The sequence below is a fragment of the Delphinapterus leucas genome, chromosome 2 (genome assembly GCF_059928025.1).
Source record: "Delphinapterus leucas isolate spDelLeu-1000000601 "Yukka" chromosome 2, BTC_Dleu_Yukka2, whole genome shotgun sequence".
Taxonomy (NCBI): Eukaryota; Metazoa; Chordata; class Mammalia; order Artiodactyla; family Monodontidae; genus Delphinapterus; species Delphinapterus leucas.
Genome location: NC_143130.1, coordinates 131139578 through 131155610, shown reverse-complemented (window position 1 = coordinate 131155610; position 16033 = coordinate 131139578). Strand labels below are relative to the sequence as shown.

Genomic DNA, 16033 nt, shown 5'->3' with positions numbered 1-16033 from the left:
CGGGGAAGCCTTTTTGCCTACATACTTTCGGCCCTTTGCGAGTTGCCTAGTGCCAGTTGGGGCGCGACATTTCCCGGCGCTGATGGGCTGGTGTTTTGTTTTGTTTTTGGTGCTCCGGAGGCGACACCTGCTACGTTAGAAGGGAACTTGATATGATAATATTTGACTTGGCCATTCCTGTTGAACAAATTCCCACTTTGCAACCGCTAGTGGGTTGGATGGAGTGGCTGGCTTAACTGCATCTAAGGCTTGGAAAGACCGTCCAGACCCCAGATGCATACCCTTCGGACTCCTTATTCCATTTATTAAAGAAGGGCCAGGCCCTGGGTGGGGCGAGGGAGGCGCTCGCACTTAGGGTCGTAGTAGTCTCGCCCACTTAAATTTTGCGTGCTCGCCTCTCGCTGGTCCCAGATTTGTATTAAATATTCCATTTTGTCTAAGATGTACTTTCACAAGTGTGAAATGGCGTCCAAAAATACTTTTCAACCGTGACAATATAATGATTTATTCTTGAATGAGCGTCTCTGTGTACAACAGTTTGAACCTAGAGGGTTATCCGTTGATTATCTTCTGAAAAACAAAGTTGGTTCATGAAAAGTGGTGATAAGGTAATAAAAAATTACTTTTTTTCCTATTTAGTATTCTTGCTTGTAGAGCATGAAAGCACTACTCAGCATTTACCAACAGTTAATCTTATGGCTAGAGAGAAAAAGGATTAAACTAAAACGACACCCTAGAATTTTCAAAGAAATTGGACTTTATAGAAATTGCCTATTTTTTGTTCGAGTGGGTAATAACATAGATGAAAAAAATAAAACACCTGCGTAAACAAGTATGTTAAAATATACCTCCGAACCTGTAGAAAAAGTTGGGAGCTGGGAACATTTTAAATGTTGGACAAACTGTTGTAATTTTATTTTATTTATTTATTTTTTTGGCCATGCTGCATGGCTTATGGGAGTTCCCCGACCAGGGATCAAACCCCTGCCCCTGGCAGTGAGAGCACCTGAGTCCTAACCACTGGATCTCCAGGGAATTCCCCAAAATTACTTTTCATTTATTTTGTTTCTCCAGGTTTCTGTGCATACCAGGCATTCAACAGATAATTGAATATCTCTGACTTCCTGAATTTGTGCCCACAGTAAACTTTACTCAGGTTTGTAGCTCAGCTGGGTTCAAGCGAGTAAAATCAAATGTCATCATGTTCTTAGAGAGGTCACAATCTATGGACAGTGTAGACTTGTCTGCCCTAGCACGTTGGGACCAGATCTTGGAGCTGGTTTTTTTAATGGTAAATTTCATCTAAACTAAATAAAGCTGGGGCTTCCCTGGTGGTGCAGTGGTTTAGAATCCGCCTGACCATGCAGGGGACACGGGGTTCGAACCCTGGTCAGGGAAGATCCCACATGCCGAGGAGCTGCTGAGCCCGTGTGCCACAAATACTGAACCTGTGCTCTAGAGCTTGCACTCCACAACTACTGAAGCCAGCACACCTAGAGCCCATGCTCTGCAACAAGAGAAGCCACCACAATGAGAAGCCTGCGCACCGCAACAAAGAGTAGGCCCCGCTCGCCGCAACTGGAGAAAGCCCGCGCACAGCGACAAAGACCCAATGCAGACATAAATAAATAAATTTAAAAAAAAACTAAATAAAGCTATATAGTTAACAAATATACACCTAAGAATTAGACCTTTATAGTGCTGCTTTTGATAGGGTTAGAGTAGGATAATTAGTTAGTTTAGAAATCTCACCAGGGGATTAAAGACAGAAAGGAAATTTTAACGGAGTTTGGGAGACTGTTGTAAGCTAATGACCACTCAAGAAAAGAATCCAGTTATCTAGCAACAATCTACTCTTAACTTGAAGGAAGACCAGATGCATCCAAGTGCCAGGCACACTCAAGCCACAAACCCTGATAGTTAAAACACAAGACGATAGATATGGAGTCTGAATCTTGTCACATAAAGTCAGGGAGTTAGTGGTCCTTAAAGGGTTGCATTTCTGCATGTAGCCAAGACAGGAATATAGGTGAAAGGGGAAAGAAACTAGGTGAAAGGGGACATTATACCAAAACCTGAGATGAATGATCGTATTTTAGTATACATTACCACCGTTTTGCTAATATATATTTGACTTAAATAGTTCCATGACCATCCCAATTAGACCATATAGGGTCAAAGGAGGAACTTACGATGTAAGCCTTTGAAACCTCTAGAGGGCTCCGAGGAGCTCCAGTTCTTTCTGTCTCATGGAAGAAAGAATTCAGAGAGGGGCAAAGTGATAGATAAGTAATTTATTAGAATAGGATGCTTGTGAGGCTTATAAGCAGGAGGGAGAGAGGGTGCTGCACCCCGAGAACTTAGTGGGCTATGGTTTTATAATCAAAGGAAAAGTTGGGCGTGGGGAAGACCACCATCTTCCTCATTCCTGAGTAGACGTCACACTTTCATCATCAGTTCCTCCTCCATGTCGGCTGGGGGACTTTTCTTGTCCCTACATGGTCAAGCCAGGACTGTCATGGCACAATGGAAATAAGCAAAAAGGCAGTAACATATGCTAAAAATGGTTTAATCATTTCAGGTTTCAGTATAACGTCACCTTTTCTTTCTTTCTTTCTTTTTTTTGTGGTACGTGGGCCTCTCACTGTTGTGGCCTCTCCCGTTGCAGAGCACAGGCTCCGGACGCGCAGGCTCAGCAGCCATGGCTCATGGGCCCAGCCGCTCCGCGGCATGTGGAATCTTCCCGGACCGGGGCACGAACCCGCGTCCCCTGCACCCGCAGGTGGACTCCCAGCCACTGCGCCACCAGGGAAGCCCATATATTTTTGTTTTTAATGTGCCCAGAGGAGCATGTCCTAGGAATCAATAACTTACTGAGCTCACTGGACAGGATGTGGGTCTCATGCCACCATTGTTTTATTGTTTTGGGGCATGTCTCACGCTCCTGTTGCATGGTTTTATTGCTAAGCAAGACTGCTTGGTTTTGTGGTTAAGCAAACCTGCTTTCTTGAGTAATCATTAACTTACAGGGGTCTCCGATACATTTTATCTACTTACAATCCCTTAGTGGGATTAACTATTTAATTACCTACTTTGTTCCTTTACTCTGTCCCTATCACCTTGACATCTACCAAAAAGTGAGGAAGAAGGTGGTCTTCTCCCCTCTCCACGTTTTGTTTGATTATAAAAATATAGCTCTCTTTGTTCTTGGGGCTGCCTTGCCTGCCTGTTTGTATCTCTCACAAGCGTCCTATGTATGCTAATAAACTCACTCTTCACCTGCCACTTTGCCTTTTCTGCAAAGAGACAAAAGAACCTGAGCTTCAGTAAGTCCTATACTAGGTGAGTGGTTTCAATTAAAAGACAGTGGGTTCGAGGTCCCTCCTAAAGTCAGGGATCGTGGGTTCAAGTCCCATCTGAGATGGAGTGTGGTTTCCCTTTTCCCTGTTGACACTCTTTGATCATGTTTTATAGGTTGTGTTTCCACTATGATTTCCTAATTAATACCCAACTGCCCCTTCTTAGTATTGCCATGTCAGTTCAGAGCTGCATTACTTCCCTCCAGAATTATTTCTTTTTTTAAAAAAAGAGAAAAATACTTTATTATTAATCAGAGAATAGTATATTAAAATGAGATAACATATTTACTTATAGATCTGCAAAGATCTATAAGTTAAACAAATATTTAAAACAAAAATTTATACTGTTAAAACAAACATTTATACTCGTTGTTGGTAAGGAATAAACATTCTCACATACCTTTAAGGCACCTGCCAATTGTCAGAATTATTTCTAAACCCACCAGGTCTTCTTACTTCAGTACACTTATTCATTCATTTAATATTTATGGTATTCTTGCTGTATGCCAGCACCTGTGCTAGATGTTTAAAAGGCAAAGGTGCTCTCCCTCCTCCACCGCTGCCGCCTCCTTCTTCTGCCACTCCTGGTGCTGCTTGTGTGCCCTTTTGATGCGGGCCTGGCACCTCTTTAGTGAAGCGGCAGCTGAGGAGAGTCTGGCGCTCGCCATGGCTGATGAAAAGCCCAAGGAAGGAGTCAAGACTGAGAACAATGATCATATTAATTTGAAGGTGGCGGGGCAGGACGGTTCTGTGGTGCAGTTTAAGATTAAGAGTCATACACCACTTGGTAAACTATTGAAAGCCTATTGTGAACGACAGGGTTTGTCAATGAAGCAGATCAGATTCCAATTTGATGGGCAGCCAATCAATGAGACAGACACACCTGCACAGTTGGAAATGGAGGATGAAGGTACAATTGGTGTGTTCCAGCAGCAGACAGGAGGTGTCTACTAAAAAGGGAACCTGCTACTTTACTCCAGAATTCTGTTCCTCCAGACCAAGAAGACATTCTCAATTAGAAAACCACAATTTGGTTCCACCACATCCTGACTACTACAGTATAGTTTTCTCTATTCTTTCATTTTCCCCTTCCCCCTTCCTTTATTGTACATAAAGTAACTGGTGTACGTGCACAAGCATAGTGCATTTTTTTTTTTTTAAGTAAATGGCCAATGGTATGTTTTGTTTTTGTTTTCTTTCTGCGGTATGCGGGCTTCTCACTGTTGTGGCCTCTCCCGTTGCGGAGCACAGGCTCCGGACGCGCAGGCTCAGCGGCCATGGCTCACGGGCCCAGCCGCTCCGCGGCATGTGGGATCTTCCCGGACTGGGGCACGAACCCGTGTTCCCTACATCGGCAGGCGGACTCTCAACCATTGCGCCACCAGGGAAGCCCGCGAAGCCCGCCAGTGGTATGTTTTGACCGACATCTAATGGAGATGGGTTGGGGAAAAATACTGGTTCTATGAAAATACCCCCTTTTCTCCATTAGTGGCACGCTCATTCAGTTCTTGCCTTTATATTTCAGTAAGTTATTTTGCTCTCACTGTTTAACAAAAAAAGAACAACATAAAAATCCTTGCATACCTTGTTCGATGGGAGAATTTTAATGCTTTTCATTTATCATTGTAAAACCAAGGACAATTTTATAACTTTTTTGTATGTAGCTGTTACAAGTAGGGCAATGTCTTTAAATTACTCTAAAAGAAATGAATCCTGGACAGTTTTCCCTTCAAGTCAAGAGTCTTGTGGTTTAAATAAACTTCTTGTTCAAAAAAAAAAAAAAAAAGGTAAAGATGAGTTTACATTGTTTAGAAGAGACAAATAAACCAATAATTATACTATAATGGGAGAAATGTTAGATGAGAACATTAGATAAGAATAAAGCAGCCAGATGATGAAAACAATTTTTTTTGCTAAACTGAGGCTTTTTAACATTATCCTGAAAATTCTGGAACACGATTGAAAATGTTCAAGCAGGGGATAAAATTTAGACCTGTTTAAGAAAGGCTACTGTGGTCAGTGAAGGGATTAATTTGCAGTTAAAGCAAGCCTAGAGGCAGCAATACCAGTTACGAGGCTAATACAATAATCCACCATTCACACTGTTGCCAAATTAAATTTTCAAAGGTGTCTCTCATCACAGAATCCTAAAATGTTGAGCTGAAACATAATTTACAGGTATTCTAATTCAGTTCTCATTTTATACGAGGGGAATGGAAGCTGAAAAGAGTAAAGGGATTTGCCTGTGACCTCATAGATAGTCATTGTTCGAACAAATAGTAGTGGAACTTAAGTCTCATATGTTGTGCTTAATTCTTCCCAAAAATCTTCATGGATTTCCACTCCACAATTTAATTAAATACAGTTACGCAAAGCCTTGTCTCTTTTCCCCTCAGAATCCAGGTCCTACTACCTAGATGGACAAATCTCCCCAGAGGAGTCTCTATGGTTTTCAGTTCCCTCTTAGTTCCTGATCTTTGGGATTCCCTGGAGCTCAACTCTGCGTTTTATTTATTTATTTTTAGTTAAAAGGAAGCTTTTATTAACAGGAAGGTTTTTCTTAATTCATATAAGATCCATCTTTAATATTAAATAGGATAATATACTCCATAGTCCGAGTCTAATTCTAACCCATGAACACTTTATTCCAGTTTAGTCCTCTCAGATGCTTGCTATGTTATTTATATTTTAACAGGTAAAAGCCATTAACTACTAGCTACTTAACTAAAAGTAACTACATTGGAAAATGAAAATTTATAGAATTTTGTCATTAGATCAGAGTAAAAAAATCAAACAGGATAAAATTTTGTTTAGAAATCTTTATCATTAGGGTATTCTTACACTTTTCAGAACAAGTATAATTTTCAGAAATTATACAAGGCAACTTATTAAATATCAATATTTAGCAATGTTTTGTTTAGTTGAAATATTATTTTAATTGTAAAAACCATCTCTGGTTACAAAAAAAATCAAAACTCTTATTGGCTTTAACTTGCTTTTACAAACGTCCTAAGAAGTCTCAAGCTAAACAATATTTTAAGTCGAAAAACAATAATTTTCAAATAGTTTGTTATACTATTTTTGTGGTTTATGTACATATATTAACTGGTTTCTTTTATAGGAAACCTGACTAGAAGTTTATCACTTTAAGTACTGTGAAATAAAGGCAAGAGCTCATCACCTTTCAACAAAAATACTCTATATGCAACAATTCCCAGTATCAAAGATATTCTTATTTATTTAGTGGTGGATAATTAATTGCCTGCTACAAAATACAAAACAAAATACATTTACTGGATTAGTTTTCAGATTGCAGCTGCCCTCTGGCATCCAAAGCAAGGATTTCCATAAATAAAAGCTGCAAAGCAATTCACCTACTGGTTAGTTTAGGTCAATGATTTTTTTCACCCTATTATTCTTTTTTCTTCTCCACGGCCCCCATCCCCTGCAGGGACACGGTATTATTAAAAACATTAAGTCCCTGGAATTTATGCATCAGAGCAAGACATCATTTGAGTAATTTCAAATGATGTACAGCTCTTCATGTAAAAAAAGATGTTTTGTGGTCGTAATTAACTTCAAAAAGTAATTAGATTCAAATAACCTGGCATATCATGCTTTAGCAATTACAGAACCATGATTTTGACACATGGCAATTTATAAGTTAGGCAAATGTGAAATGCTAAAAGATGTGAACAGCTGTTCTTCTGTTTAAGTTTAGAGTGCTGCAAAATTCTGGCAATGACTTTTTCAGTTAACATGACCAGCCCACGATACAGCATACTAAGTCATAAAGTACAAATCCAAGGAAGGTAATACCTTTACTAAGTTACAAAACTTTGGCAAACCAATACAGTACTCTTTAACACAATAAAGTATATTTTTGTTGGTGTCATTTATTACTTTTGTGATAGTTTTTACTCCAAAAATGTTAAGTACCAAATTAAAACATTGTGATTTTTAATGGTGGTTTATAGCAGAGCAAATTATTTTATACAATCAATGTCTTTTTAAAACTATACAGTTTCTCCTTTAAAAGTGAGTTCCCTCATGCAAGTTCTACAAGTTTATTGCAGCAGGGTAGTCGTGGGTATGTAAGAGGTGGCTCTGCTTGGTTCTGGCGTTGGTCCAAAACTAGGTAGAGTTCCAGTGCGTGAAAAGCTTTAAAATTCTACCTTAAGGAGGTTTAATCAGCCAATATCAATTTTCAAGTACTTTTCAAAAATTGTTAAATTTTCACATAAATACTGGAATCCTCAAAATCAGGCAGTCATTTCAGACAACACTAATTTCAGCCAATCCCTTTTATTTAGAAACACTGCACCTCTTGGTTTTGATCAAGTCAAATAGTCTTTCTTCAGCTTACCAAAAAACAAAATTCTACCGAAAATATAGTTGTATTTTTATTTATTTATTTATTTTTAAAAATTAATTAATTTAATTTATTTATTTTTGGTTGCATTGGGTCTTCGTTACTGCGCGTGGGCTTTCTCTAGTTGTATCGACCAGCTTCTCATTGCGGTGGCTTCTCTTGTTGCAGAGCACCAGGCTCTAGGTGCACAGGCTTCAGTAGTTGTGGCGTGTGGGCTCAGTAGCTGTGGCTCGCGGGACCTAGGGCGTAGGATCAAGTAGTATGTGGCGCCCAGACTTAGTTGCTCTGCGGCATGTGGGATCTTCCCGGATTAGAGCTCGAACCCGTGTCTCCTGCATTAGCAGGCGGATTTTCAACCACTGTGCCACCAGGGAAGACCTGTATTTTTAAAAAATAACAAATAAATAGACTGTCAGCTTGCAGAGACCTGGGGAACTGGGTGTTGTTTATCAACTTTCATTATCATTTCTTCACAAATGCTGCTGCCGCTGTTGGTGTCCTTATGCTCCCTCTTGCCGAAGCCGTCAATCCCTCAATTTCAGCATTTAATTTATGTATTACCCACTCCATTTGCTTCTCGGCCTTTATTAGCATTTGACGGTATCGTACTTGCCATGTCCTTCGAGGTTAACTGCTGAGACTGACTTCTTTCATGGTAATTATGGCTTCTTGAGTCAAAACGGTTTTTTTCTGGGTCTTGAGGCAGTGGTTTGTATATGTCTGTCATCTACTGAAACCATATTTGTAGATGAAATATTAGTAGATTTAATTTCCATTGTTTTCTCTACGGGATCCACTACAGAATGTTCTTGCACATATGTTTTGGTTCTTGCTGTACCAATAAGAGATTTCACAATGGAAGGCCGTCCCCACTCTGTGCTGAGAAGTCTATGGCTGTGCAGTTTTCCAGAGGGATCTATGTGTCTGTCCAATGCATCGACTCCAAACACACTCGTATTCATAGGGTTTGGGTATTTCTGCATTGCAGCTGTTGTAACAGTTTCCCATGGGTGGTCAGAGACGTGCTCCGAAGTCCAGATCTTCATGGTGCCGGCGGCCCGCGCGGTGTCCGGGCGTCGCTAGGGCACAATGAAGCAAAGAAGCCACTCTTGCCCCCGCCCCGCCCCTCAGCCGCCAACTCTGCATTTTAAAACATACCATATTTCTTCTAAAAAGTTTGGGTGTTCACAGCAAGAGGAATCTTAGGTTATCTTGTCCAAAATAATTGCTATATGATTACTTATTTAATGCCTGTCTTTACTGCTAGACTACAAGCTTCCCGGACAGGTTGTGAGTCACTACTGTTACATGCAATATCTAGCATAGTGTTCACATATAGTAGGTACTCAATGCATATTTGTAGAAAGAATGAATGAGTAAATGACTATCTAAATATTCATTCAACAAATGTTTATGAGAGCCTACATTGTGCCAGAATAGAGTAAGCTTACCGATGATTATGCATTTGGTTAATATTTCTTGAGTTAGAGTGAGTGGCTAGCCATTTGGGAGGGAGGGAAACTGGATTTCTCCCTTACTCCTGGGGGATGGTGATATAAATTTTAGGTGGATTCAAGATTTAAAACGAAAACCAAAAATGTAACAGTACAACAAGAAAACACAGTAGAACGTGTTTAGAATTTTGACACAAAACCTAAAAGTAGCGACCTAACAATTTGATAAATTTTCATACATAAACTTTAAAACTTTTTGCATGGAAGAATACCTGGAACATAAACATAGAAATAAATAAGAATCTGGTGTTGTAGTGACTAGAATAACTTTGCAACCAACATGAAAAGTCAAAGGGCTAATTTTCTTCCATGTAAATATTTACAAATATACAAACTACAGCCCAGGAGCACATTACCAAAGCGGGTTGTAGACTGGAAGGAGAAGTTCTCAGATAAAGATACATGGCTGGCTTATAAACATAGCAAAACATGTTCTGCGGCATCGAAATTCAAATTGAAACAACACTTGCCATTTTTAGGCTATCAGAAGGACAAATATAAAAAAGTTTGCTAATTCACACTGTTGGGGGAGTGTGGAAAAACAGATATTTTCTATGGGTATTTGGTTGAATTGTTATGATTTCTATAGATGGCAAATTGGTAATCTCTATCAAAAATTTAAAAGTTCATATTCTGTTGCCTCACAGTCCCATTTCCAGAATTTTATTTTACAGACATACTTTATAATATAGATATACTATATAGATATAGATATAATTTAAGTATGCAAAGGAATGTTCAAAGATGTTCCAATTTCACTTCATTCCCTATTTTTGCTATATATTTCTCCATAGCTTTTATACTCTTCTAAGATGCTTTATGATCTATTTGTATGATCTATCTGTACAAACAGATATGATCTCTCTGTACAAACAGAATCATACCATTGGGTATGGTATGCTTCTGTTTGTATAAGTGAAGAGAAATGTAGTAAATATATATAAATACAAACATATGTATATGGGCACATTTATACATATGTATGTATACATGCATAGATATGCACATATACTTCTGTGAGTGGATGAGTAGATAGGTAGATAGATAGCTAGATAGCTACACTTATTTCTTTAAAGATCCTGATAACATGTGGGTTTGGACAGGGAGACTGGAGAAATAGGGGTCTGGGTTGGATAAAAACTTACTTTCAAAAACACACTTTACAGGCTTCCCTGGTGGCGCTAGTGGTTGAGAGTCCACTTGCCGATGCAGGGGACGCGGGTTCGTTCCCTGGTGCGCGAAGATCCTATATGCTGCGGAGCGGCTGAGCCTGTGTGTCCAGAGCCCGTTTTCCACAATGGGAGAGGCCACACAACAGTGAGAAGCCTGCGTACTGCCAAAAAAAAAAAAAATTCTGTAAGTATAACAACATTGTTAATCAACTGTACTCCAATATAAAATAAAAAGTTAAAAAATATACTTTATGTATCTGTGTTTTGCTTTAGAGTATACAATTAATTAAAATATCAACATCTGTTGAAATGAATATATATGTATAAGTTCTGAAATTGAAGATAGCTCAAGGGAGATGTATGTCTTTAAATGACAAATTATGGATGTAGAATCACAAATAATTGTGAGAATAACTTAAGGAAGAAAATAGGAGATATCTGAATAATGGTGTCTTAACATGCAGTCATTCCAATGTGCTTAAATTCAAAAATAATATCTATACTCTGTCCCATTAGAATGTGTCAGTCTTATAAGTATTACTTTTATTTTTTTCCAAAAGAAAATATTAATAGGGGTTATCTGGGCTAGGAGATTATGGCACATTTCTTCTCCTTTGTATTTTATTGTATTTAAGAAAGAAAGAAAGACAAAAGAAGGAAAAGAAAGGAAGAAAGAGAACTCAGTATGTATTATATTAGGGGGAAATATGTTTTAATAGAAGAATTTAAAAGCCAAATACAGAAGAGTAATAGGAATCTGTAAGAAGAGTATAGGATTAAGCCAAAAGCTCTTTACAAACATTGGGTTAAAATGGACTTTTAAAACTGTATGCTCAGCTTTTTTTTTTTTTTTTGGGTTTCGCGGTCCTCTCACTGCTGTGGCCTCTTCCGTTGCGGAGCACAGGCTCTAGACGCACAGGCTCAGCGGCCATGGCTCACGGGCCCAGCCGCTCCGTGGCATGTGGGATCTTCCCAGACCGGAGCACAAACACGTGTCCCCTGCATCGGCAGGCGGACTCTCAACCACTGCGCCACCAGGGAAGCCCAAAACTGTATGCTCAGCTTTTTTATTGGAAAAGAAATTGATAATACCATCGGTGGAGATAGATGGTGCTACATTATCTTAAGACTGAGCAGGAAGTACAGCTTCTCAGCTGCAGTTTTGTAATATCTCCATCAAGAAGAATAACTTTCAAGACCAGAATAAACATTAAGAACTACTTGAATATCAAGATAGTTTAAGAGATTGTTACTGTTCAAGTGTAACTAATTGCTTCTTGTTTGTCTTTTCTTCCCCCCACTTTTAAATGAGTTCACTTCTTTTGGCCCAGAGGATTATATATCAGAGTATTGAAAATATTTATGGAATTGATCTCAAGAACCATTGTAATCTTCTAAAAATTACGGAGACCAATTGGGAAAGGTCTGAGAAGGCTATAGGTGGGAAATGTTTGATTAGCTTTGGAGAGGCACATGGATTTTGGAAACTACACATCTATGACTGATATAAATTCCAGGCAAACTGTAGACGCTTGACATTGGACCCTTCACAATCAGGCTTTAAGTTAAAATACCCTTTCAGTCATCTATCACTAGGTCTTTTGTGCATCCTCCTCTCTAGTTACACAAGATTGTTCATCCTCTCCAAGCTTTTTCCAACTCCATTCTTGGGCTCAAACTCTTCCTCTCACTATGCATTCCCTTCCATCAAGTGCCGCCTGTAAAAACCCCACTCATCACTTAAGGTCTACTTCAAAGGCCCCTCAAATGAACCTCAGGCTGGAATGAATCTCTTTCTTCTTTGCTCCTTTTGTGTTCTATGAGCACATGTATCATCTAATGCAATTGTCCTACTAACTTAGTTGTATACATATCATTGAGTTGTAAAAGTTGAAACTGAAAACAAAAAAGTTGAAACTGGAAAGAAGGGCTCTGAGATAATCCTATTTTCCTCACTCTATTTGTTTTGAGGGCAGGATCAAGTCATATCTGGTTTTTAAATCTCTGGCTTGACTCCTTCCTTTATCATCTTGTTTTCGACCAAAAACAATCAAAAACAAAAAACAACAAAGAAGAGTTCCTGTGTAAAGTTTCCTGCATTATTGCACCCTGTGGTACATTTTATAGATCTAGCTAAAGCTTCGATATCAGAGCCATGTACAATTTTAGGTTTATCTAAAGACATTATAAATAACCATGTGGGTTTTAGGGACATTTTTCAGATTATTAGATGGCATTTGGTTTTCACTAGTTATTTTATTACCAAATCATCTGGTCAAAGCAACATATATTGGGCATTTACTTGCTTCTTACTTTAAACTTAACTAACTACATTTAAATATTAAATTAAACACACTAAGTCGTGTCATTCTTCTGGAATGGTGTAGGTGTATTTCTAGGAGCAGTGTGTTAATTAAAAAAAGTTTGAAAACGTATTTTGTCTCACAAAACGGGAACTCCTACCGTTGACTCCTAGTTATTACAGTTGATTTTAAGTTATTTTATAAGTTTACCCCAGTAGGTGTCAGTACTGAGTTAAGGCAAAAATCCTTCTTCCAAGTGTAAAATTTTAATTAAAACAATGTAAAAGGTTCAGACGATGATGAAGAGACGGTATGATAGTAACATCATTTATTTCTAGAGGGTTCAAAACTCATTTCTGGGGGTTCAAAAGAGACGGGGTCTCGCTATGTTGCCCAGGCTGGAGTGCAGTGGCTATTCACAGGCGCGATCCCACTACTGATCAGCACGGGAGTTTTGACCTGCTCCGTTTCCGACCTGGGCCGGTTCACCCCTCCTTAGGCAACCTGGTGGTCCCCCGCTCCCGGGAGGTCACCATATTGATGCCGAACTTAGTGCGGACACCCGATCGGCATAGCGCACTACAGCCCAGAACTCCTGGGCTCAAGCGATCCTCCTGCCTCAGCCTCCCGAGTAGCTGGGACTACAGGCGCCCGCCACCACGCCCGGCGGTTGGAGCCAGCGAAAGAGAAAACTAGAGGCTGAGGTGTGGTGACGTCATCAGCTGTGCCCGCCTAGATTATTTCCAAGCTTCCTCTTCACACCAGCGAAACAGCGTAGCCACACTGCGCACGCGTCCTTTGTCAGCACTGCCTTCTGGGTAAGCTGTGTCTGAAAGTTTTGAAGAGCGCCTGCGTGCGTTCTGTCTTTCCTTTTGCCTTGTTGCAGCCAAGGAAGCAACATGGGGCACCAGCAGCTTTACTGGAGCCATCCAAGAAAATTCGGCCAGGGTTCTCGTTCTTGGTGAGAAACAATGTCGCTTCAGGGAAGGGTTGCTCTGGGGCGCGACGCTGCTTGAAATGTACTGTGGAGGAGCCCGCGGGCGGCGCGGCATGGGGAGACGGAATCGTAGCTGTGTCTGCCGCCATTACAGGCCTGTGATGGGTCCGTGGAGACCGGCAGGCAGTGTGGGTGGTGGCCTCCCGGGTGCCGAATACTTTGCTTTCTGCGACTTGGGGTAACGCCATCTCTTTCCTTGCAGCCGCGTCTGCTCAAACCGGCACGGTCTGATCCGGAAATACGGCCTCAATATGTGCCGCCAGTGTTTCCGCCAGTACGCGAAGGACATCGGCTTCATTAAGGTACGGCCGCCGACGCCGTGCTCTCCTGTGTCCGTGAGGGGCCGACGAGCGGGTAGTTCGTGGTGTGGGCATTTGACCAACACCGCTTTCCTCTTGTAGCTAGCAGGGCCCTTCCTTGGTAGCGTATGACACTGTTGAGAGAGTTTTGGTAGTCACGTTAATAGAATGGAGGTGGGGGTGAAGGCCTTAAAAGTAGACTTTCTCATTCTTTTTTACCCACTTGTGACAGTTTTAGGTGCTATGTATAATGTTGCATAAAATTACTTTTCAGGAACAATTAAATACTAAATGTCTAATCGTATTTAGCTAATTTTAGCAGAATACATACGTTGTCCGCTGTCCTGAAATGTTGGATAGGGCCGTGCAGTGGAATGAGCTTGAGGTTTGGGGCCAGGTAGACCTTTTTAGGATTCAGAGATCTGAATCCTAGTCGTGTGACTTTGGTCAAGTCACTCAAAGCTAAGTATTTGCCTGTGAAAAATAAATGTCAAGGTTGTTGTAGAAATTAATGTATATATGAAGCTTTCTTGGCTCCTAAAAATCGCTTAAATGCTAGAAGTGAAAACTAATTCCTTATTGGCCCTTTGAGATACAAAATAACAGTCACTACCTTTTTATTCATAATTAGAGCTCAAAAATATCGAGTAGAACGTATTTTTTAAAATTAGGTGTCCTTATGTTTTAGTGTTACAGTGGGTATAAGTTGTTTAATGTGAGATTTCTGTGACAGGAACAAAGTATCTTAAACTTTTGGCTTTGACCAAATACTTAAGAGTATGTTTAGTATTACTTTGTGGAAGTTCAGATAACTTAGTTGGAGGTAGTAGATCAGAGAATGGCCCCAAGCCCGGTAATTTTGTGTCCCATTTTTCAGAGGTTAAGATTAAATGAGTTAATTTATGAACGGCTCCTTAGAATAGTGGTAGAATATGCTGCCTACTTAATGACCATCCTGAGCTTTTGGTAAAGATCATTTTATGTAGTAGTGTTTTTCTAGCGGGAAATGTCTTTGATGGTAGAATTGGGTATACCAGTATTAAAATTCACTGTCTAAAATATAATTGTTGAGATTTTTGGAGCAGTTTGTAGTAGGTGTTCAGTAAATATTTAAGTTCTTTAGATCGCCATAACTAGTTGGGGTGGTCAGATTTCCAGTTTAAACCTCATTCTATAATGAGCCATTTTTTTTCCTGAGAATGAAATGGATATTTAAAGCATTATGCATTAATTCATTTCCTATCTGCCTTTTTTTTTTTTGCAGTTGGACTAAGTGTGAACTTCTTGAATGGGTCATCACGCATATCTACCTTCCTCAGAAACAATACTAACTCTTTGTATATAAAATAAAAAGTTTAAAACTTCAGTTATGAATGTTTTTCATGTGAATGTAATAGCCGATTGTTCATAGAAATCTTTTAAAAATTATCTTCAATGGATTCGTCTTCACAATATGTGTCTTATTTTCCTTCAGTTATATAAAAGTATTCTTGCTGGACTCTGGTAAATCCCAGTTTTATTTTTATACTTAACATCTTTTGTTCCATGAAGTGCCCACTATATATAGGAGCATCCAGCATATAACCTGAGACAAATTGTCTTTTGAGTAGTTGACTGGCTACAGTGAGCTGGGCAGTGAAAGTAAAACTACAGAAAATTGATTTTGAGAAAGAAGGCTAGCACTAAAACCTGCTCTGAGCATTTACCTGGTGGTGGCAGTCCTAGCTTTTGGTATAATTAGCAAAACTTGTAAATTTCTCAATTATTTGTATGTGGAAGGGGTGGGGTGGGGAGTGATTAAAAGTAAAATGGGTCTTGTGAGCAAAAGTAGATCTTTAGTGGGGCAGGGGTAGAGACAGGGAAACGAGTCTATTGGAATATTTTAGGCAAATGATCTTGGCTTGGGCTAGGATAAGAGTAGTTGAGGTAGTCACAGTGACTTCTTGAAGAGGAAAAAGACTGGATTTGCTGATGGATTAGTTGTGGGAGAGCAAAGGATGACTCCAAGGGTTTTGGC

The 16033-nt window shown here is 39.7% G+C and overlaps 1 protein-coding gene, 1 non-coding gene and 2 pseudogenes across 2 annotated transcripts; 2 read left to right on the top strand and 2 right to left on the bottom strand.

The window, feature by feature from the left end:
* Positions 1 to 4001: 4001 nt before the first annotated feature.
* Positions 4002 to 4692, top strand: LOC111173288 (small ubiquitin-related modifier 2 pseudogene; annotated as a pseudogene).
* A 2713-nt stretch (positions 4693 to 7405) lies between these two features.
* Positions 7406 to 8937, bottom strand: LOC111173289 (PRELI domain containing protein 3B pseudogene; annotated as a pseudogene).
* A 4151-nt stretch (positions 8938 to 13088) lies between these two features.
* On the bottom strand, positions 13089 to 13388 carry LOC149750286 (signal recognition particle RNA). Its single transcript, XR_016392317.1, has one exon.
* A 161-nt stretch (positions 13389 to 13549) lies between these two features.
* RPS29 (ribosomal protein S29) lies at positions 13550 to 15382 on the top strand. The gene is made up of 3 exons (XM_022570644.2): positions 13550 to 13681; positions 13920 to 14019; positions 15281 to 15382. The coding sequence occupies exons 1-3, from the start codon at positions 13620 to 13622 to the stop codon at positions 15287 to 15289; spliced, it is 171 nt and encodes a 56-aa protein (XP_022426352.1). The 5' UTR covers positions 13550 to 13619; the 3' UTR covers positions 15290 to 15382.
* Positions 15383 to 16033: the final 651 nt, after the last annotated feature.

Excerpts from the sequence above, each read along its gene's own strand:
- RPS29 (XM_022570644.2), top strand. The coding sequence starts at position 13,620 with ATGGGGCACCAGCAGCTTTACTGGAGCCATCCAAGAAAATTCGGCCAG. Across the intron at positions 13,682-13,919 it reads GGCCAGGGTTCTCGTTCTTG|CCGCGTCTGCTCAAACCGGC; the intron begins GTGAGAAACAAT and ends CTTTCCTTGCAG.